The sequence below is a fragment of the Anolis sagrei genome, chromosome 4 (genome assembly GCF_037176765.1).
Source record: "Anolis sagrei isolate rAnoSag1 chromosome 4, rAnoSag1.mat, whole genome shotgun sequence".
Lineage (NCBI taxonomy): Eukaryota > Metazoa > Chordata > Lepidosauria > Squamata > Dactyloidae > Anolis > Anolis sagrei.
In genome coordinates, this window is record NC_090024.1 from 135,234,940 (window position 1) to 135,257,156 (window position 22,217).

General features: G+C 38.6%; 1 protein-coding gene across 1 annotated transcript in view; it reads left to right on the forward strand.

The window, feature by feature from the left end:
- Positions 1–22,217, forward strand: part of DIAPH1 (diaphanous related formin 1) — a 114,031-nt gene that overhangs the window by 68,747 nt on the left and 23,067 nt on the right. The window contains exons 18-26 of the mRNA XM_067467710.1: positions 6,598–6,628; positions 7,567–7,645; positions 9,592–9,686; positions 10,617–10,718; positions 11,924–12,163; positions 12,277–12,406; positions 17,496–17,620; positions 18,344–18,508; positions 20,053–20,188. Of these exons, the coding sequence (XP_067323811.1) occupies positions 6,598–6,628; positions 7,567–7,645; positions 9,592–9,686; positions 10,617–10,718; positions 11,924–12,163; positions 12,277–12,406; positions 17,496–17,620; positions 18,344–18,508; positions 20,053–20,188 (1,103 nt within the window). The remainder of the gene's footprint in view (positions 1–6,597; positions 6,629–7,566; positions 7,646–9,591; positions 9,687–10,616; positions 10,719–11,923; positions 12,164–12,276; positions 12,407–17,495; positions 17,621–18,343; positions 18,509–20,052; positions 20,189–22,217) is intronic.

Below are 22,217 nucleotides of genomic sequence, written 5' to 3' on the forward strand. Positions count from 1 at the left end.
AGTGAGGCATTGTTTAAGTAATGAATGTTTCTTTAGCATGAGTTTCCTTATTTTGTCAGAGTTTTGAAAAATTGCTTGCAGTGTTCCTTTCATCCACCAGATGTGCGCAGTTGAGCTGCGTTGGCTCGCCTTCCCGGCAGTGACGTAGGAAGCACAGGATTGGAGGAGGATGTCGGCTGACATTGTGTCATCCGGGCGGTGGCCGCTTCCTCCTCCCTCCGCTCTTCCTCTCCCCCCTCCCATCGTGTGCTGGCCTCGTTTCTTGGGAACAAAGGCAGGAAAAGCCAGGGTGTTCCTTTTGCACACACAAAGGATTTTTTCCCTCCGCCAGGGGGCTCTTGCCTCCATCTTCTGCTTTTCCTCTTTTTTATTTTTTTGTACCAGCTATTTCTCAATGCAGAATTTTCTGATGCAGCTCAGATTACATTTTAAGGGTTCATTGTGTTTCCCTTTTGTGTAGTAAAGGAGATTTATCAGCCTTTTCTTTTATGGTGTGTGTACGTGTGAAAGAGAGAGACAGGGAGAGTGAATAAGTGAAATCAAAAGAGAAATAAACCCTGAGATTACTATAATCAGGGAGAGTTGCCATCTGTTCCTGAACTGTCACATACAGTTTAACCCTTTGGGATACCTAGAGATGTAGTTCAGGGCATTGCAAGGTCTTTTTCATGCTGAAACCTATTGCAATCACATGGCTATTCGTTTTTTAACATACCTCTGTGCCTGGAATTTTTTTTACGTGCTTTTTTTTGCATTTGTTCTTATTTATTTCCTATCCTGTCGTCTGATATTATTAAGCATTCACACATTTGGTTAAAGCCCCTTATTCTGCAATACTGTGGGTTCTGCTAAATCTTCTGAGTCCAGTATGCTTTTATTTACTGGTATATTGCTCTCTAGCTTTACCAGCTATCACAGAGGGATGTTTTCATGGAGATAGGTGAAGCTGTGGGTACCGGTCCTACAGGTTTGAGTATTATACTGTACTTTCACACCATTCTGGTTCTGAGTCACTCCAGGCTACATTTGGTACATATATATGATCTTAATATATATTCATTTGATATTATCTCAATGTTGCAGCGGTAATCCCAACTAGCAGTAACTTGTTTTATTCATCTCCAGATGAAGGGTGAACTTTTATTTCCAGATCTTGCTTTAAATTCCCCCAACTCACTGTACCCTAGCTATTACAAGCCATAATTTGAATATTGACATGATTGTGGTTCCTTCATGATGAGCCAATTCCACAAATGCTACTGCTATTTGGTTAAAAATCCCACAGCTTGCAACATTTTCTTGGAAACCCAATCCCACAGTTTTCCAGCAATAGGGATTTTCCAGAGGCATGGCTTGAATTCTTCAAGCACCAGATGGTGCTGTTGCCCTATTTTTACTATTCTTGTGTCGTCTTTTGCCGCATTCAGCCATTTTAGAGAGGATATTTTCTTTCACTCCAGACTCCATTTTGTGTTTATGGCGCAGAAAAATAAAAATGGGAAAGGGAGGAGTCTGCAGGGAGGGTGAGGGAAGCTGAGTCAAAGGCTGCAGCTTTCTGATGGCTCTGCTTTCTATCCTCTCATGCAAACACTCCCCCCCCAACTGAGATTGCATGCATGGGGATAGGCATGAAAATCTTGCACATATATATAACAGTTTCCCTGGCCTCCATTTTTTTCCTGTGCCACTAATTACTGGCATCATTGATAGCTCACCTTCTCTCTGCATTCAGTAACCCCCAATTAGCTGCAGGATAATGCTGCAGCTGACTCATGTGTGCATATTATGACAATATCTGTGTCCTTATTCAGCTAGTCTGGAAAGGAATGCTTTTCCCTAACCTCATGTAAGAAAAATGTCAAAGGCAACAACAAATGAAACAAGATTCAAATTCTTAACAAATCTAATATTTCATATCATTGCTTTTTTCCCCTGGATCCAAGGATTTGGAAAGGATTTCTTTAACCCATCACATCTTATATGTCATGACAGTACAGAATGGCATTTTATTTTACTACCACTGGTCTGTGGCAGGTTCTCATCTTTAGCATACATATACCCTTAGGGCAGGGCTTCTTAAACCTTTTCCACGCGTAACTCCTCTCCACCCGAGAATTTTTTATGTGGCCCCAGGTATATAGGGATATAAAACAGGCATACAAATAAAACATTTCCTGATAATAAATTAGCATTTCCAAGGCTTGCTAAAGAGGCAGATTGTGGAGAACAGCTGAAGAAATTTCTGCAGTCCATTGTAAACACTGTTGTTGCTAACAGATTTGTGTAAATGGGTGGCTGTTGTCATTTTTTTTAATTTTTTTTTGTTATCTGGTGAAGTGGGCCCTATTTGAGGTCAGTACCATTTAAGAATCATAGAATCATAAAATCATAGTTGGAAGAGACCTCATGGGCCATCCAGTCCAACCCCCTGTCAAGAAAAAAGAAAATTGCATTCAAAGCACCCCCAACAGATGGCCATCCAGCCTCTGTTTAAAAGCCTCCAAAGAAGGAGCCTCCATCACACTCTGTGGCAGAGAGTTCCACTGCTGAACAGCTCTCACACTTAGGAAGTTCTTCCTAATGTTCAGATGGAAAGACTCTTTTCTATGTCCTAGTCTCCAGGACAGCAGAAACCAAGCCTGCTCCTTCCTCCCTATGACTTCCCCTCACATATGTATACATGGCTATCATGTCTCCTCTCAGCCTTCTCTTCAGCAGTGCCCTAAAAAAGTAAGGAATTTTGACACCCCTCCCACCAATACTGGGAATCTGGTGCTGGCAGAGAATCTGAACAGATTACTGCACAGTGCACATAAGAAGGATGAGGGCTGTGTGCTTGCCAGCTGTAGTAGTCAGAATCAGTTCTCATACTATTGTGACCTGTCGGTAAGTGTGCCTTAGAGAGGTTACTGTGATGTGGGCCCCAAGACTTCTTGATGAAAGAGGAGCTGGGCTTCTTTTATTCTGATGAGAAAGCATCTTGTATGTGTCCAGCTTCCTTTAGTTTAATAAGCATAGCATCTTATATGTGTGCATCTTTTCTCCTCTTTCAGCCCATGTCCTACTCTGCTATATCTCTCCATTCAGTGAGTGCTCCTACTGACTCTTTATGAACCCATCTGCTTCCACAGGTTCCTGTTTGCCTTCATCTTAATTCTTTTCTTACTGGATGTTAAATTTTTATAGCTGTGCTGTGTTACTACAGAATACAAGGGGAGGTTCAGAGGATCAAACACTAATCCCCTCCAAAAAATAGTGTTCTTTGCGCATGTGAAATTAGTCTCCTTGGGAGGAGGCCTATCATATAGACTTTCCCTTAGCAATCTGTTTTCAGAATTTTTTTAAGGAGCATCTAGTTTTATGAATTCTACATTTCATTCTGAAGTTGCATAAATACACTACTCTATTGAGTCCTTGACACTTCTTATTTAACTTACAACATCCTAAAAATGTAGAATTTCACTCCCTTTACCCAGGCGCTTCCGTGCTGAGTTTAAAGCAATATGTGCTTCCAAACCATGCTAAGCCCTTTTTCTTATTTGGAAATATGAAAAAAAATCTGATCTAGAGAGTCCCCAAACCACATATATATGATAAAGTGGCTGTGTTTCCTTTCTGTCTCAAAACCCTTAATTTGTGCTGTGATGCAGATGCTCAGAAACTAGGTCAGTGACTCTGAACCCTTAGTAATAATGCTCCTAACCTGTGGGGTGTACGTGTGTCAAGGATAATAAACCGTTGCAAGAGAGAGCAGTGACTAAATTCTGACCTTTCTTTTTGTCTTCCCCCACCACCCTAGATTCATACCATTTCCCTCTTGAATCTTGCCAGGAGATACATTTCAGTATGCTAGGCAATGGCATTGATTTTGACATGGAGTTTCTTCTGCTAGCATAATGCAGAGAAACTATGTTTAAATAGGGTAGATGTAATTTGCTTTTACCGTTGGAAGGAACTTGTGAAGAATTACAAGACTATTCTCAAAGTCTTTTGTGAAAAGGGGAATTTCAATGTATAGTTGAAGGCTTTCATGGCCAGAATCACTGGGTTGCATTCTAGAGGTTGTGTTCTAGAACATGACCATGTTCTAGAGGAGAAAATGCCTCTAGAACATGGCCATATAGCCCGAAAAAACCTACAACAACCCAAGGGGAATTTCATCTGACAGTTGATACACCTCTTAAGGCAAAAAAGAAAGTTTTAGTGTAGGAAGCAGCCTCCTATTCTCCAGATTGACCTACAACTCCCAGAATCCCTGTTTACTATCCATGCTGGCTCGGTTTTATGAGGATTATAGTCCAAAACACTGGGAGTACACCATGTTGCCCATCACTGTCATCAAACACTGCTGATGCATTCTGCTTTTAAAGATTATAATTCCCATCTCTCTCTAACACACACGGTTTTACTTTCCCACCAACAGCTATAAAATGTTAGTCCTTTATGGGTCTTTCAAAGGACTAAAATGGTCAGGGAACCATAACCTTGCAGATGTTTCTGAACTGCAGTCTGCACAATCCCACACTGTTATCTATTCAAACTAAAGCTGATGGGAACTGTATCCAAAAGAGGTTTGTAGGGGCTGTAGTTGCCCACACTCCATATAAAAGAACGAAACATTTCTCTCTCATTCAGATAGATAGATAGATAGTTTAGTTAGTTAGTTAAGATTCCCTGCCTGGTTGCTTGGTCACCGTTCTTCCCCACCAATTCCGAGTTGAGTGTTTGTTTACAAGCAAGGTGAACAAAGCATATAGCTTACAGGTTCCCTTAGTGTTCCATCCTATCTTCATATCCACTACATACCACAAGACATTTTTTAAAAAAAATACAATCTTCTACCAAAAATTGGTCGCAGACTTGGAATTGCATGAATGTTGTGCAATTGATTCTCATAGCTGGTTGCATGTCATTGGCCAATTAAGTCAAAATCTTGGCTTTGCAATTTTGTCAAAGTGTTACAAAACATTTCCCCAGTGATTTGTAAAATGAAGCTTTTGATTTGCTGCCTCTGCTAGTGCTTGTGTTACAGTATCATAGTCAAAATTTGTGGCTTCCAAAATTGATTTTTTTTTCAAAATATTCTGTCATTAAATTGTTTTTATAATGAAATATTCTGAAAAGGCATAGTAATAGAAGCATTTTGAAAGCATTATTTTACTTCTTAACACCAGTTATTTTATCATCTTATAGCAAATGTATTTCATATGTTTATACTAAATTAAGCAGATACTTTGCTATTTTTGCATGTTTTAATCATATTAATATTTATTTATTAGACATATTTTGCACTCTGCGCCTTATCTTAGTCCTCACCCCAAGGATGCAGCCTACAACTAACCAAACAGAAAAAATGGCTACTGGCCATATTGAAGAATAGAAGCTAGTGAAATAATATATGTGATCAAACCTGGTAGCAACCTTGGTAACAAAAGCATTTCACACTGAATTTATGAATCATAAAATCATAGAATTGGACCCCAGAGGCTATCTTGTCAAAGATCTGATGTTATAGCATCCCTAGTAGATGGATAACATGACTTTACAGGAAAACAGATGAGAGCCTGCTTCCTTCCTAAGCAACATGTTCCAACACTGAACAGCTTAGATTAAAAGGAAGCTCGTGTTTATTTGGTGCTGTGGGAAGTATTGTCTTAAATCAAGTGACAAAATGGATTGGCTGATACTTCCTAAGAACCTATGCAGTATCTACAACCAGTGTTGTGCCATTTTTCCAACACATACACCATGTAAAAGCCTGGAGTTGAAAGGCAAATAGTGCAGTTTCTTTGTTTATAGACATACAGATAGATCTATGGCCTTTATCATAACTGTATGTCAATAACAATAACAACAACTTTATTCTTATATCCCTTCTCTGTCTCCCCGAAGGAACTCAAGGCAGCGTACAGTGCCTAAAACAGAGCATAAAAAAAGCACACAGTACAATACAATGCAATGAAATATATCTATATAAATAAAAATGTAATGTTCGTTTGTGGGATTAACATAACTCAAAAACCAATGGATGGATTGACACCAGATTTGGACACAGTACACCTATCGGGCCAACAAATGACCATCACTCATAAAAACACTGAAAAACACTGTGGAAGGGACTTAAAAAGCCAAAAAAAGCAAAAAGACATTACAGCACATGCGCAAAACGATATCCACACTTTCTTCCGGACTACAGCTCCCAGCATCCCCTAGACCAAACCCTTTAGGAGAGGAGGATGATCCAAATGCACTGTTTCCAAGATGCAAGCTTTCTTCTCCTTGGGTTTCTTTGAGAGCATCCCAATCCCTGCATATTTCCCATTTCCTATTCCTGGACTGCAACTCCCAGCAATCCTCCAGATAGATAAATAGAGATAGGTAGGTAGGTAGGTAGGTAGGTAGGTAGGTAGGTAGATAGATAGATAGATAGATAGATCGATCGATCGATCAGGAGGGCTGCTGGGAGTTGCAGTCCAAGAATAGGTAGAGAAGGAAGAACAGGGAGAAAGTGGAAGGGAAATAAAAGAGTGGGGAGGAAGGGAAGAGGAAGAAAAGGAAGGAAGGAGAGAAGGAAAGAAAAAAAGGGAAGGAAGGAAGGAAAGAAAAAAGAGAGAAAGAGGGAGGGAAGGTTGGCCACAAAAGCTCGTGGCAGGTACAGCTAGTAGCATATAAAAAACAATTTGAAACTCAAAACAATGCCCAATAACCTATGGCAACAAGCTACCGTAAAACATGGCCAGAATGTAAACAATAAGATAAGGGAATGAGATAGTACACATTGTAGCTAAGGAACAGAAAGTGTTGCTGTTTGCCATTTGTTACAGTAGCTCAGAGAGACATTAACCTTGATCCTCTCTGCTTAATATACATTATCACCTGCAATACCACCCTCTAACTACAAGGTTTTATTTTGTCAAATCTCTATACATAAATCCTATGCAGGCATTCACTTTCAGATGAGTACATCTTAAAGTGTATTGGATGTATAAGGCTATGCATGTCAGCCCATCACCCTGTGTTCCTCATGTCATGTAGCATTCACTGGGAAAGCTTGCAAAAACATCCCATAAGCACAGTTGTTTGAATATCCTGAGCCCCCACAGTTGGGAAAGGGGTTTCTGATCCAGAAATTTTGTTCCTATGGGCAAGTGAAGATACTTGCAGACTCCTTTTCAGATCTTCTTATTGAATGCACAAACACCCAGGATACTCTCTGGTTTCTGGAGATATTAAGGGGTGAAGTTTCCATGTTAGACCCCCAACATGGATGCTTTTTCTGTATCTTTATGAAGGCGAATGTGTGCTGTGGCTGCCCTGTTCATTCAGTCTTGCGCTACAGTTGTTAATCCTGTTACATTTTAGCAAAGAAAAGAAGCAAGTGTTAAAGTATTAATATTCCTTTGTTGGTCTCCTTATTTCTGGCATCTTTTAAAAATAACAGAAGGAGGGCTGTATTTATTTATTTATTTCTGGAAATTAGATAGCTGTGGCATTTAAACGGAAAGGGCTGCTCGAGCTGCTAATGTCTTCTTATTCCTCTTGCCCATAGTAAAGAAACAACAGGAGAATGAAGAAGAGAAGGGCCAAGCAAAGAAGAAGGTCAAGGAGCTGAGAGTTCTGGATTCAAAGAATGCACAGAACCTTTGTGAGTATGATGAAGTTGGGAGCATTTATTTGTGATTCTAAGGAGATGTTAGAGTTTAACAGTAAGAGAGTTCCCAGGCTGCACAGGCCTCAATACTGTTTTGGTTTTTATTTTCATGGTGTGTTATAGTGTACAACTTAGCATACAACCAAACAAGTAAGCAAACCTTAGAAGAATGAAATACATAAGCTAGAAATTGATCCAATTGCACTGTGTAAATGTTTCATGTTATAACATATAGTTGATGATTCATCTTCTGTCTTTATTTAGAGAACTGATACCATGAAGGAGTGGTCAGAAGTTTTTTTATTGAACTCATCTGTATCTAGTTTCAGAACTCAGACTAGAGGTTTAGATGAGTCTCAAGAGGCTGCAAGTGATATGCTTTGAGTTAACGTATTAAATAAATTGAAACTAACATTAATTGAAGGTCATTTGACTCTTAAAGATGTGGACATTATTTTTCTATTAACCAATAGTTCATATACCTTTCAATCCCAAGTCTAAGAGGGCTTCTATTAAAATTTTGTATTTCCAATTCTTGGTTAATAGACCACGACAAAGCAATGATTTTGGAAATTATTTGGAGTATAGAATGCTTAAATTATTTATCTTTATATAGTCAACCCACAAGTGAGCAAATATACTCTTAACATTGCACCCTCTTCAGCAATTAGAGATGACATTTTAGCCTTGATTGGAGTTATATACCATTTGTTCGCAATCTTACGACCATTCTCTTTAATTAGAACTGATCCAGATTTGAGAGGAACAGAAGTCCATAAATTACACCATTTGTTTTCTGTATTTTCAAGTTAAATTCCGGCTCCCATTCAATTCTGAAGCCTTGCCCTCTGTTGTATTTATTTTGAATTAGATGCCCACAAATCAGAGAGGATTGGCCTTTGTGTACATTGCTGGATAGGTAACACATTTGTTTCAAATAGTGATAATGATCTATGGGTTTCTCCTAATGGAATAAATTTGGATGGGAAGGGTGATATTTGGCCTAAGTAAACCCAATCATCTTTTTATAGTGAAATATCTGCAACCAGTTTTTCTGATTTTGTAGGTTTAATCTTTTTTATTGATTTTGCATTGGGTATAGATTGTAGTTTACTCATTTACAAAAAAAGTAGTGGGTTAACCATATTAATTCAATAAAGGATGGGGCAGAAAGGGCTGGATAGAAGGGAGGATTTAGGGAAGTACTGGTTTCAATTTGCTCCAGATATTCAAATATGTTTTCAGACAGAGATTTTGAGTCTGCTCAATATAAATGGTAATATTGAATTTCTAAATTTACCAATTTTATAAATGAGTTATGGGCTTAAGTAAGATGTAAGTAAATGTAAACATTTTCTGAACAAAACCTAGTGGTTGTTTTAGACATTAACATGAATCTGTTATGCAGTGTTTACAGTTGTCTCTGTAGAAAATGCTTCAGCTGTACTTCATAAAAAGGAAAATCAACCTTGAAAATTCTGATTTGTAATTAGTTTTTTTTATTTTTTATACCTACAGTATTTTATGTACCTATATACTCAAGGCCATGTAAACATTTCTTGGGCAGAAAGGGATCATGAGTGGAAAAGGTTTAAGAAACCCTGATGTGTAAAAGATGAAAAAGAGAAGTGGGATTAGGAGGATTTTAATGAGAGTAATTTTACTTGTCAGTGACAGCTTTTGGGATTTTCAAATTTAAATTTCAAATTTCATCCAGTTGGTAGTTTCTAGGAACAAGATGATTCAAGTCTTTAGATATTGTGTTACCTGAACCCCGAAAGTTTTAGTTGTACATTTGTCGTCCTTCAACATTCAGCATACTATTGTATTGAGGCATATCATTTTTGATTTTTGATTATTCATCCAATCTTCAGCATAGGGAAGGGGCCTCATGGATTTTGTACCAAAGATTTAATTGTTCTTTTCTTTAAATTTGGCAGCAATATTTTTGGGTTCCTTCCGCATGCCTTATGAAGAGATCAAGAATGCTATTCTGGAAGTGAATGAAGTTGTGTTGACTGAGTCCATGGTGCAGGTGGGTAATGGCGGAATATTCTTTTAGATATTGTTTCTTTCTTGGATGGGAAAGAAACAGAATGAAGATCCACGGCTTGAAATAATTACAATAGGCCCTTGGTATCAGCAGGGGTTTGATTCTAGAATCTCCTGTAGATACCAAAATCAGTGGATGTTTATATCCTGTTATATACAGTGTATATAAAATGTGTAGTAAAATGGCGTTCCTTATATAAAATGGAAAAATCAACAAATTTATTTTGGGGGCATTTTTTAAGACATGGCTGGTTGAATTACTTGATCTGGAGATCCAACTCTAACTAACTAGCATATAAACCTGGTGTTGCCTGGACTTTGAAGGGCCTCTGTCTGCTTTCTCCCTTCCTCAGCTCTGAGAGGCCTTCCTCACAATGTCTCCATGGCAACATTTTGGTAATGATGGGCAGGCTCTCTTTGTGGCTATTTCTTTCTTTATTTGCCTCATACATGTTCTCCCTCTCTGTTTCCTTCCTTTCTTCCTTGCTCTTTCCCTTTTTTCTCTCTTCCCTCCTTTCCATCACTCCTTTCTTCCCTTCCTTTATCTTCCCTTCTTTCTCTTCCCTCCCCTCATACTTTCCCCATTTCCTTTCTTTTCCTTCTTTTCCTCCTTTTTCTTTCTCCCCCTTTCTCCCTTTTCCTTTCTTTCCTTTCCCCTTTCTCTCTCTCTTACTTCATTTTCTTCCTCCCTCCCCCTGTTACACTTCTCACCTTTCTTTCCCAGTGACATCACTGTGGGCCAATTCACCTGCCAACAGCCCTTGTACAAACATGCACACAATGTATTGTTGCCTTTTAATAACAACAATGCATTCCTGGTGGGCAGACACTGGTTATTTCGTAGGCCAAATCTCTCACTTAAGTAATGAATTCTTAATCATGTGACTACATTTTACTTTTACTATCTTGTCAGAACCTGATTAAGCTAATGCCAGAACCAGACAAATTGAAGATGATAGCAGAACTGAAGGGAGATTATGCTGAACTGCCTGAGCCAGAGCAATTTGGAGTTGTGGTAGGTGACCTGCCTTTTGTGCGTAGAAGAGAGAAAGAATTACTTTTTTGTAAAAGTGCAGCTGTACTCCATGACTGTGTTAAACGGCTTCTGCTTTTACTGCTCAGGTGTCTCTGTTGTTCTCTCTGTTTTTACCTCCACTCTAACATTGTTATTAGTGGTGTATGTTTCTTGAGATGGTCCATATCACCCTACAAAACAATATGTTTGTAGGCTTGCTAGCATCTTTCTGTTCCTTAGCACATGGGCTGCTAGGAATTTAAACAGCTGAGTAGACCTTGTGTCTTCATGTCTTCTGCTTAAGGCTTTTGAAGATCTGAATGGAGCAGATGAGACTTCAGGCAATCAGACAGATGCCTAATCTAGGAAGCACAATTCTCTATGGTTTGGATGTTGGAATGGTCTTGCTTGAGATGTAATGGAAAGCCATTACATCTGTAAAAGCCAACAAAATGACCAGATAATACTCAGTAAATCTGTAATGGAAGTTCTGGCCTCAACGGAAATGTTACGTGTGTCTCTAATATACTAGTGTGAGGACAAAGAGTTCTAGCAGCAAGAAAGCAAGCAAGCAACTGTTGTTGAGTGCTCTGTGTGTTCCAAAGGCCAGATTGAGCTTTAGAGCATAGAAGACCTGTCTCCAATAAAACATTGCCTTTGACATTTCGGTTTAGGACTGAGTAGCACAAAGGTCATGCATATGAGAAGCAATCCTTAAGAGTAAATCTTTGTCTGGAGTTAAAGCCAAACAAGGGATTTTTAAAGTCAATTACTTGTGCTTCCATCAATTTCAAATTCCATGAGTGGGTGCTACAAAGTTTCCAAAGGTAGTTCCTTTGAATAATGTACTGCATACTAGGGCTTCTTAAAATGTGGGTCTCGACTCCAAAGGCAGTCCCCTTAGTTTAATATTAGGGTCCTGAAAAGTTTTCTGGACATCACGTTGTGCAGTGTTTACAGTGGACTCTGCAGAAGATGCTTCAGTTGTACTTCATAAAAAGAAAAATCAGCTTATTTAGCAAGCCTTGCAAATCAGTAAATGTTTTTATATTCCTATTTTATATAGCTAAGTTATTGCACTTATGGTATAGAAAACCCAAGTTGTCTTCTTTTCCTTCTTCAGACCTCTTTCCTTCCTTCTTGTCATTCTCCTCCTACTCTACCCTCTGTACATGACAGTGTTATGCTTCCCCTTTCCTTCTCAGATTAGTTCAGTTTCCCGTCTTATGCCTCGCCTCCGTGCCATCCTCTTCAAACTACAATTCAGCGAACAGGTGGAAAACATCAAGCCACAGATAGTTTCTGTGACAGCAGCCTGTGAGGAAGTCCGTAAGAGTGAGAATTTCTCCAATTTACTCTCCATCATTCTTCTGGTGGGCAATTATATGAATTCTGGATCCATGAATGCTGGTGCTTTTGGTTTCAACATCAGTTTCCTCTGCAAGGTGAGTTGTCTTGACTATAGCTAACCAGAATATTTGGGGAGCTGTGGGTGGAAAAAAGAAGGCTTATTATGTTGAGCAACGCTCATACTGGCCCACTTTGTCCACATTTCTAGCTCCGAGACACCAAGTCGGCTGACCAGAAATTGACATTGTTGCACTTTTTGGTTGAAACATGTGAACATCAGTATCCTGACGTGCTGAAGTTTCCTGATGAACTCATCCATGTGGAGAAGGCTTGTCAAGGTATTTTTAGGATTGTGAGTCTTTTCACGCCACATAGTTACAGCACTATTCTACTTTGAGTTTCATGGTTTTATCTTATGGAATTGTGCAAGTTGCAATTTATGGATAAGTATTTAGAGTTTTCATGTAGAGGGCCCTCTGTTGCCATACAAAACTACAAACCCCAGGTTTCATGGGATATTGTCATGGCAGTTGAAGTGGAATCATTGCATTATGATGTTGTGTTGTGAAAGAGATTATTTGTATACATGCATCGACTGGGGTAAACCATATATTTTTAATGCAAAACATATATTTTGAATATCTGTGTCATGTTCTTTTTTATATGCTAACTTGGGACAAGGAAGAAGAAAACCTTTCTGAGCAGAATGACAGGAGAACACATGTTTATCATAAAGAAATAGACCAGGAAGGTAGCTCTCAATTGCAAGTGTCAGTTCCCCATCACTGGACAAAGCAGACATCTGCATCCAATGTTCCAATGCTCTCCTTCCCTTCCTTCCTTCCTTTATAAACATTGGCTCAATATATACATATAGCCAAACCTCCAAACAGGAAAAGATGGAGATGGGAAAAAATGACATCAGAACAAAGTAACGGAAATTCTTTCTACTACTAGTTCTATGTCATAATGTCTTCCTCTGCTCCCAGGGTTTCCTCTAAATACTAATGATCAGTGTGGAGGCTCATCAGTCTCTGATCTTTGGGAGAGTTATTTATCTGTCTGCCTTAACAACATCCAGAACGATAGTTTTTGAAAAAGGAATCATTGAATCAAGACAGATGTATGGCCACAATTTCGCAGTAGGTTAGAAAAAGAGCATACTGAAATTAGCACAATTCCTGGACCATTTCAGGGTTTGATTATTCAGTCTTTTGAATGAATACAAGAATACATATTCATATTCTCCTAAAATACAAGTGGGCATGAAAGCCACACATGTAATAGAGAACCAAATCCTGTATAGTCTTTATAATGAAGATGACAAAGGCGTATTTGCCTAGCTGTAGTGTTGTAATGCTACCCACCAAACTACCATCAACCTTTGTTTGTCCCCATCCACCAGCAGAGTGACACCGTCTGGTTATGTCTCCTTAGGCTGTGTAGTTGTTCTTTTTGTTTGCCTCCCATCACTTTGTAGCTTTTTGCAGTTCAAGACCTTCCAGCACTGTCTAATGCACAAAGTTGTCTTGGTCACCTTGGGCAACACCACATAATATGCTACATCAACTGACAGAGAGCATTCTTTTTAAAAAAACCAACAACATTGGACCCACTTTAATTGTCTTTCATAATTTATTATCCACCCTGCCCTTTAAACACATGCAATGATCCCACCCATTTATTGTCTTCTCAAATGCAGCCATTCTTTTAGACTTCTCAAGATCTAATTTAAGTACTTTCATTCATTGGCAGGCCTCAAAATAACTTTATGAGCTAGGGATTCCCTACTCTCCATTTTGTTCCAAAGAATAGAATACTAAACCGGTGATTCTACTTTTATTTGGCTCTACTACCCAAGTTTTAATTGAGCTATCCCATTTCTTTATTATTTTATTGGGAATACTGTAAGGCAAAACTTGGAATGTGAATAAAAACTTGGGTAAAATCATCATCTTTACTATCTTGATTCTATTTGAAATATCCCAGTTACAGTTTTTTTCCAATTCTATATTTGGCTATTGACTTTTGGCTATTGACTTTTGCATAGTAGGTGGTAGTTTATTTGTATTATTAAAAAAATTAGAGATATATACCTCTTTCCCCCCAGTTTTGTCCCCAAGATGGATTCTACTATTTTTAATTCTTTTTAGGATAGATTTTTGTGTAGAATATCCGATTTTTCAATGTTTATGGCTAGCTCGTAACGTTTCATTCTTTTTATAATGTTAGTAATTTCCTTTACAAATTCATCCACATATAAATTTAGTTTTATTTCTTCCTTGCTAATTTTAAATCCTTTAATTCCTTTATTGTTTCTGATTAAATTGCCTAATGGTTCTATTGCCATTGTGAAAAGAATTGTTGATAAAATCAAATCAAGAACCATTAAGATCAAAAGTGACACAAAACAAGGTTGCCCCCTCTCAATAGATAGCATTTAGCTATGCTTCTGCATCTCATGATATATCTTTGGGACTGATGTATGAAGATGTACATCCATCTTGTAGCTGTCCATCTCACAGGCTAAAATAATATTTGCTTTTTTGATTAGTCAACTATCTACTTTTTAAAGAATTGTGAACAAAGCATGGCAATTCCAATTAATCAAATGCCTTAATAGAAGACACCTCCCATTATTTCCACTTTTTTTTGCTACAAGAAGCCACAGACGCAGACACAATTATTGTCCGTCTTGAAACAGTGAACAGAATTTCTGCAGTTTTATGAGGAATTATATAAAATTTGAACCTTGGATTTCAGGAAGGACAGATACCATGTCTATATCTGTTCTGTTGCCTTCCGCCTGATCTCTTCATACCCTTCCCTTCCACTTGAATTCAAAATTAGCAATCCCAATTGGTAATAAATGTGGCCTTCTGTTGCAAGAGCTCTTGCTTCTTTGTAATTATCTGTTTTCCACCCCTTAATCTTGCAGCTGCAACACTCTAACTCAGTATTACTGGAGTTTGGCTAGATTGTGTGGCAAAAGATGTTTTATTGAATCTTTATCCAACTCATCCTTGTTGGCTTGTAGAGCCCTTAGTAACATTTAAGTATTTTCCAAAGAAAATACATTTTGAGATCCCTTTTTGCTGAGTTCAGCTGCCCGTCATATCACCCAATTATCACAGTTCTCTGTATTCTTAGACAATTAGCACATACTGTTTGGGAAGCGCACTTGGAGTACTTTTACAGTGAGCTGTTGAAACTCTTGGGAGACCAATTGTCTTAAGTTGCTATGTTGCTTAACAGCAAGCTATACATCCATCTACCAGCATTCTTAGTATAGCACAAACTGGTATAGGGTGTAATGCCACTCAGGTTGAAGCAGGTTTTTCTAACAAACTTTACAGTCACTCTATATGCCTACCCATTCTCAGACCATATTTGAAGACCATTGCTGATGTCAACTGCCTTCAGGATGACTTTGACTTATTTTGACTCCATAAATGAGAACTCCAAGTCATCCTGTTATCAACAGCTATGCTCGAGTCTTGCAAACACAGAGTCATGATTTCCTTGATTTAATTTAGCTATCTGGAATGCAGTTTTCCTCCTTTTTTACTGGCTTCTATCTTCCTATGCATTGTTGCTTTCTTGAGTGCTTTCTGATATGGCCAAAGTATGGCAGTCTCAATTTAATCATCTGGCCTTCTAGCATTCATCTAGGGCCCATTTATTTCCCTTTTTAGCAGTCTATTGTATCTACAAGTATTCCGTAGCGCTACATTTTGAATTTTCTTCCTATCAACTTTCTTCACTGCCCAGCTTTCACAACCAAATGGGAAATACAATTGCTTGGACAATCCTAACTTTAGGATTCAGTAATACACCTTGACAAATCAGGATCTTGTCCAGTTCCTTCCAAGTAATAATCTCCTTCAGATTTCTTGATTGCAGTCACCATTTGGGTTAATGAATGGCAAATCCTGATATATTTCAAAGTTTTCATTGTCTGCTGTAAAGGTATGCACATTATCTGTGGTCATCGTTTTTTGTTTTTTTTAGTGTTTGCACTTCCTTTCTTGACATTCTTCATTAATGCTTCCAAGTCTACTATTTTATACTAGTAATATGGTATCAGTTGTGTATCTTAAATGGTTGATTATTCTTCCTTAAATTTTAATGCCTCCTTCATCCAAGTTTAATCCTGTTTTATATGTGATATATTCTGCATACAAGTTAAACTATTCAAAATTTTCATATTCTGCCCTGATAGCAGCCTCTTGTCCTCAGGTATAGGCTACAAACAAGACAATAAAATGTTGTGGCATACCCATTTATTTTAGAAAAATTCATAGTTTTTCATGATATAGTAATAAAAAGGCTTTGCTATAATTTATGGAGCACAGGCTGAATTTCTCTTGCAATGCTCCATTATCTAACATGTTTGCAATATGATCCCTAGTGACTTTTGCATTCCTGAATGTCTACAATTTTTTATTCCATGTGTCGTAAGAGTTTGTGTTCTGGAATTTTGAGCAGTAATTTATTTGCATGAGAAATTAATGCTGTGGTTCTGTGGGTATGGAAAGCCCTGGTGTCCCCTTTCTTGGGGGTTGGATTAAATTTTGAATGTTTCTAATATGTGAGCCATTGTTTTGTTTTCTGTATTTCTTGAGATATTTTAGTTAGAACTAGAGTAGATGCTTTCTCTGTAGGTTGGAGCATTCATTTGCTATGTCATCTATTTGTGGATATTTATTTCTCTAAAATTCTGACTGAAATACCACTTCAGTTTCTAAAACTTGAGGTTCTTCTTCATCAACTGAATCTGTCACCCTTTCATCTCCTTTATATAGCTATTTTTACCATTTGCATCTTTCCTCAATCCTCACTGTCACCGACCACTTCTCCTGCTGCCCAGTAGTTTTTGGCACACTTATTCTGGCTCCTGAGCAAAAGCCTGTGTGACATGGAGACCCTACCAGCAGCACTGCTGTCATCAACATACCTTCATAGGAGCACAAAAACCCATCACCATGGAAGAGTAGTCATTGCTGGACTCTTCTGTCTATTTTGGAGAAAACAAGTCTGTTCTTCACTTCCTATGAGAATATTCTTTTCTCCCATTATATTTTGTGGGGGTCAGTTTTTGCTTTTGAATGTGACTGATGAGAGGAGGGGGCAGTTTCTGGGAGATTATTCTTGATTCTTTATTCTGTGTGTTATCTTGTTTACCAATGCTGATACCCCCCCCCCCCCCAAAAGCCACATAGTTGTGAGTGGTCTTTTTTCCAATTGAGTGTAGGAAGCTGGGCTTGTCACTTCTAGGCATATCTAGCAGAGCAACCATAGCCTAATTGGGAGCACAACCTGACTGATGTTTGAACAGCTTCTTTCCTTCCTTTATATCAAGAAGTAACACAAAGAAAAGATAATTATTCTTTTTTCTGATTCTTTCAATCTGCTTCCTGCTCCAAGTTTCTGCTGAAAATTTACGGAAAAACCTGGATCAGATGAAGAAACAGATTTCAGATGTTCAGCGTGATGTTGACAGTTTCCCCAGCGCTACAGAGGAGAAAGATAAATTTGTAGAGAAAATGACTATATCCTTTAAAATGCTGTACATTGGGAAATTGAATGAATAGCTTGTAGAAGAATGAAACCTATGTATGGCACTGTGGAGAAGTCCTCTGGATCTCCTCCTTGAATTTTGAGGACTTGAATCAGATATGCAGCTGCCAAAGACAACTTTGAGAAAGGCTACTCTCAGGACCATGTAACCTTCCACATCTTCTTGGACTATAACTCCCATCAGGCCTATTCTGCATAGTCGCATTTCAGGTGTGGGAATTACAGGTCAGCATCAGTGAGGTTAGCGATTCCTCATCCTGAGTACAGACAAGCATTATTCAGCCGTTCTCCTGAGCCCTCTGTGCTGTACCTTGTTCCTTCCTCTCTGCTCTTGGGTAGTAAAGAAGCAGCAGGCCTGGATGGAAAGGTGTACTTTGTATGCATCAAGGCAACGTATATCAAGAGTTTGATGGTAAGAAAAACAATGAGAACAGCCACTGAGACCCACTCAGAATTGGACTTCAGGTGAAAAGAATGTACTGTGCCAAAACACTGGGGGTTTTTTTGGGGGGGGGGTGTTTGTTTTACATGTTGTCCATTTGTGCCATCCGCTCTCTAATGGAAAAAGTGGGGTAGAAAATAAATACACACAAAAACATCAACACTGAAAATATAACATTAATAGCAACTCTAAGTTAAACTTAGTCAGTACTTTCACTCAACAACTAGGTGTGTTCTTTAACTTAAGACTTAACAGCTTTGTTAAAGAGGCCCAAGAGCAGTATGAGAAGCTACGGATGATGCACTCAAACATGGAAAACCTTTATAAGGAATTAGGTCAATACTTCCTGTTTAACACCGATAAAGTATCAATTGAGGAATTCTTCACGGATCTCCACAACTTCAGAAACATGTTTGTGGTGAGTATTGAATTGCCTTTTTAAATTTCAGGATGACTCTCTGCTCAGACAGACTGCTTTGCACATAATAGACCCAAATCTATGTAGGCCACCCTTCTGCCTCAAGCAACTGACTGTGAAATACATACAGTCATTCTCAAATACATGTTGGGAGATGGCCATCTCTTGTTGTGTTTGATCCATATTTCGCCCTTTTATATTTTGCAGAGGTTCTGATAGATGTCTTCTCATAATATTACTGTAGAAGACATGCATGATAAGGTTGTTCTCTGAAAGTTTACAATTCCCCACCTGAATTTCCCCTCAAACAAGTACTTCCAACTTTGTAAAACTACAAATTCTCTCAAATGGATTGGTTCTTTTTTCAAGGAATAAATATTCCTGAACATGTTTTTTGAGTTGCAACTGTTCTGCAACTATACCCATATCCGTTGTGAAATGAAATTGAATTGATACTATACTGTAGATCAGTGGTTCTCAACCTGTGGGTCCCCAGGTGTTTTGACCTGCAATTCCCAGAAATCTTAGCCAGTTTACCAGCTGTTAGGATTTCTGGGAGTTGAAGGCCAAAACATCTGGTTACCCACAGGTTGAGAACCACTGCTGTAGATGATCACTCATAACTGAATATGATTGTCTTCCAAGGCTAGAGTCTTTGAGGTGAGTCTGTGAGTGACGATGGAGACCTATTTTGGATCCACGTGGTCTTTGACATTGAGAACATAGATTTCCAGATGGAAGTCAATCCTGACAAGGATTTGCTTGATGTGCCTTCCTCTTGTCATGTTTCTCCCTTTTGCCCTCTATTTGTGCTTTTTCAAAATCCATAGCACTCTTGGTAACAAGTAACTTTCAATTGGGACACTTGAGTACCAAGGCTTCCCAGTTCTTGGTGTTTACATCACATTTTTAAAGGATAGTTTTAAACCCATCTTGATATCACTTTTGTTGTCCACCAGCATTCTGTTTTCTGTTATTGGGGTGAGAATAAGGTAGCTGCTTTGGGAGACAATGTTCAGGCATTTGGACAATGTGACCAGTCTAGCAAAATTGCTGGTGGAGGATCATTGCTTGAGTGCTGGTGGTGTTTGCTTCTTCCAGAACACTGACATTTGTCCACCTGTCTTCCTAAGAGATTTGCAGGATTTTCAGAAGCAATGCTGGTAGAATCTTTCCAGAAGTCAAGAGTGATGTTTGTAGATGGTCCATGTTTTGCAGGCATACCATACAGTAGGAAGGACAAGCATCTTAGTATCTCTATGAATGTCTTGATCCTCAAACACTCATGGCTTCATTTTAAAAAATGAGAAGTGTAATGAATGAGATTTTCAATGGTTGATTGGTATGCTGCTTTATCCCTTTCAGAAGTTGGTATTGTATGTGTTTCTTGCCCAACTGCAGTTGATAGAGCTATTCTGCATAGATCTGTCTAATCCTGTGTGCATCTCCTTGCACAATGTGTTCTGCTGTTGGGAATGAAACATCATTTGGACCCTATTCCTCTAACACCCCCATTGCTACCATGAGGTGTGTCTTGTTTTCAGCAAGCGTTAAAGGAAAACCAGAAGCGGAGGGAGACAGAAGAGAAGATGCGGAGAGCTAAACTAGCCAAAGAGAAGGCAGAGAAAGAACGACAGGAGAAGCAACAGAAGAGAGAACAACTTATTGACATGAATGCAGGTATGTGGAATAGCTTGGTGAATGGGGTCTGAATGCAAAGCAGGGTAAGCTTAGCTTTACATGTGAACATAATAGACCTTGGTGCAGCAGCCCTGACCTTCTAGTTGTCCACATGGGTTTATTCAACAGTTGTGTGAATTCATTGCCTCACTAGAAAGCTATCCAGAAAGAGACAGGCCAGACCCCTTGATGGGAAAGTGAGTCTTTCCTCTTCATTAGAACAATCTTAAGAACTTGCCTGGATTAGTCACAGAACCTATTCAGTTCAGTAGTTTTTATCTAACACTGGCCATCCAGATTCTTCCATGAAACTCACAAGAAAGAGAATAAGGCAGTAGCCCTTAACACATGTGCCTTTCCCTTTTAAGTTTTTCATGACACTTAAATCCTTCAGAATCCCTTTGAACATTTCCTTTCGATTGTCTCCTTTTAACAGAAGAAAATGGGGGACATTTTTCAGCTGAGTTTTGGGAGTGAAACTTTTAAATTTATTGTCAGTGTTTTAAATTATTTTTTATTTTCCATGATCATTGTGTTACCTTTTTCTATTCATTTTGTAAATAAAAATATATAAATCAGATTAGGTAGTAATTGTATTGCTGTAGTTCCCCCCCCCCCCCAAATCTGGAAGTAAATAATGTTTATAATGATGGCTGGTGGTTATAAATATCAAAGTATTTTGTAACATCTTACAAATTTACACCTTTATCTTGGCATAAGTTTTCATGAATGTTTGAATTGTTGCACAGATTGTATGTTTTTCTCATGTTATCATTTGACACTCAACACTATTTCTATATGTTCCTCCCATATATACCTGCCAACTAAGGATAAAACTTCTCAGTCTGATGAAGTTGAATCTAGGCTACAAAAGCTTATGCCATAATAAAGGTGATAGCCCCCAACAGCTTTGTAGGGCTACAAATTACAAGATTTCTTGTTCTTATTTTTCCAACAAAATAAAACAAGAACTTCTTTGGAAATTTACTTCATCATATTAGAACCCGAGGCTACAGATTGAGTCCACTTTCTGGGGTTTCATGTTTGAAATGAAAACCCTCTTTCTGTTATTTTTAAATTTAGTTCTTATTGTTATTTCTAACAAATGAGCTATATCTTGGCTGTTGAGTGTTGAAGTTCTCTATAATTCCCCTTTTCAGTGTCAAATGATCATATTGCTAAACATTAGGTTATTTAATCAACATCTTTTGTAGGTCGTAGTTTAAGATGGTATGATGGATCCTCTAGTTTCTGTCCTGAAAGTGTAAATGAAGGCCATACAAGCCCATCTTTGCACAGACCAAATTTTTGAGGCGCTTGTTCTGAAGATCCTATCAAGGGGCCCCTTGTGAAGCTGAATCTTCTGTTCTCCCCATTATATGAGGCTTTCTTCCATACAGGCACAATCTTCTCTTTACTACCAAAGGCATTCCTTTGTTAGAACATATGGACTCAATTACTACCCCTGTCTGCTTATTTCCTGTCTCCCGCAATTTCCTGCCAGTTATCCTTGCCTTTGAGCAAGCTGAAGTTGTGCTGAGTGACACGGCTTATGGATCTCCCCACATTCTTTCCCCCCCCTCCCCCCACAATTGTGGCTCAAATTACTGTGGCAAAACAAAGCTATGTGCAATATATCTGTGGAGGAACAGCACTGGCCTTGTCAAGGAAGGATGTGAGGGAATTTAGAGGGCCTCACAATTCTCACAGATCTCTTCATATACACTGGATGAAGTATTTCTCAGTTCTTGTGATGCTAGCAGCCAGTTTCTGTGGCAAGAGAGGAGCTTTCTCTGTCCCTCTCCCTTTTTTCTAGAATGATGAGACCCTAAAACCCTTTTCTCAAAATAAGGAGACCTGATAAGATAGGAACCTTAGGGCCTTTTCACACAGCCATATAACACAGAATATCAAGGCAGATAATTCACAATATCTGAGTCCACACTGCCATATAACCCAACTCAAAGCAGATAATGTGAGATTTTATACAGCTGTGTGGAAAGGGCATTACTGTGTTCTTGCACCATGA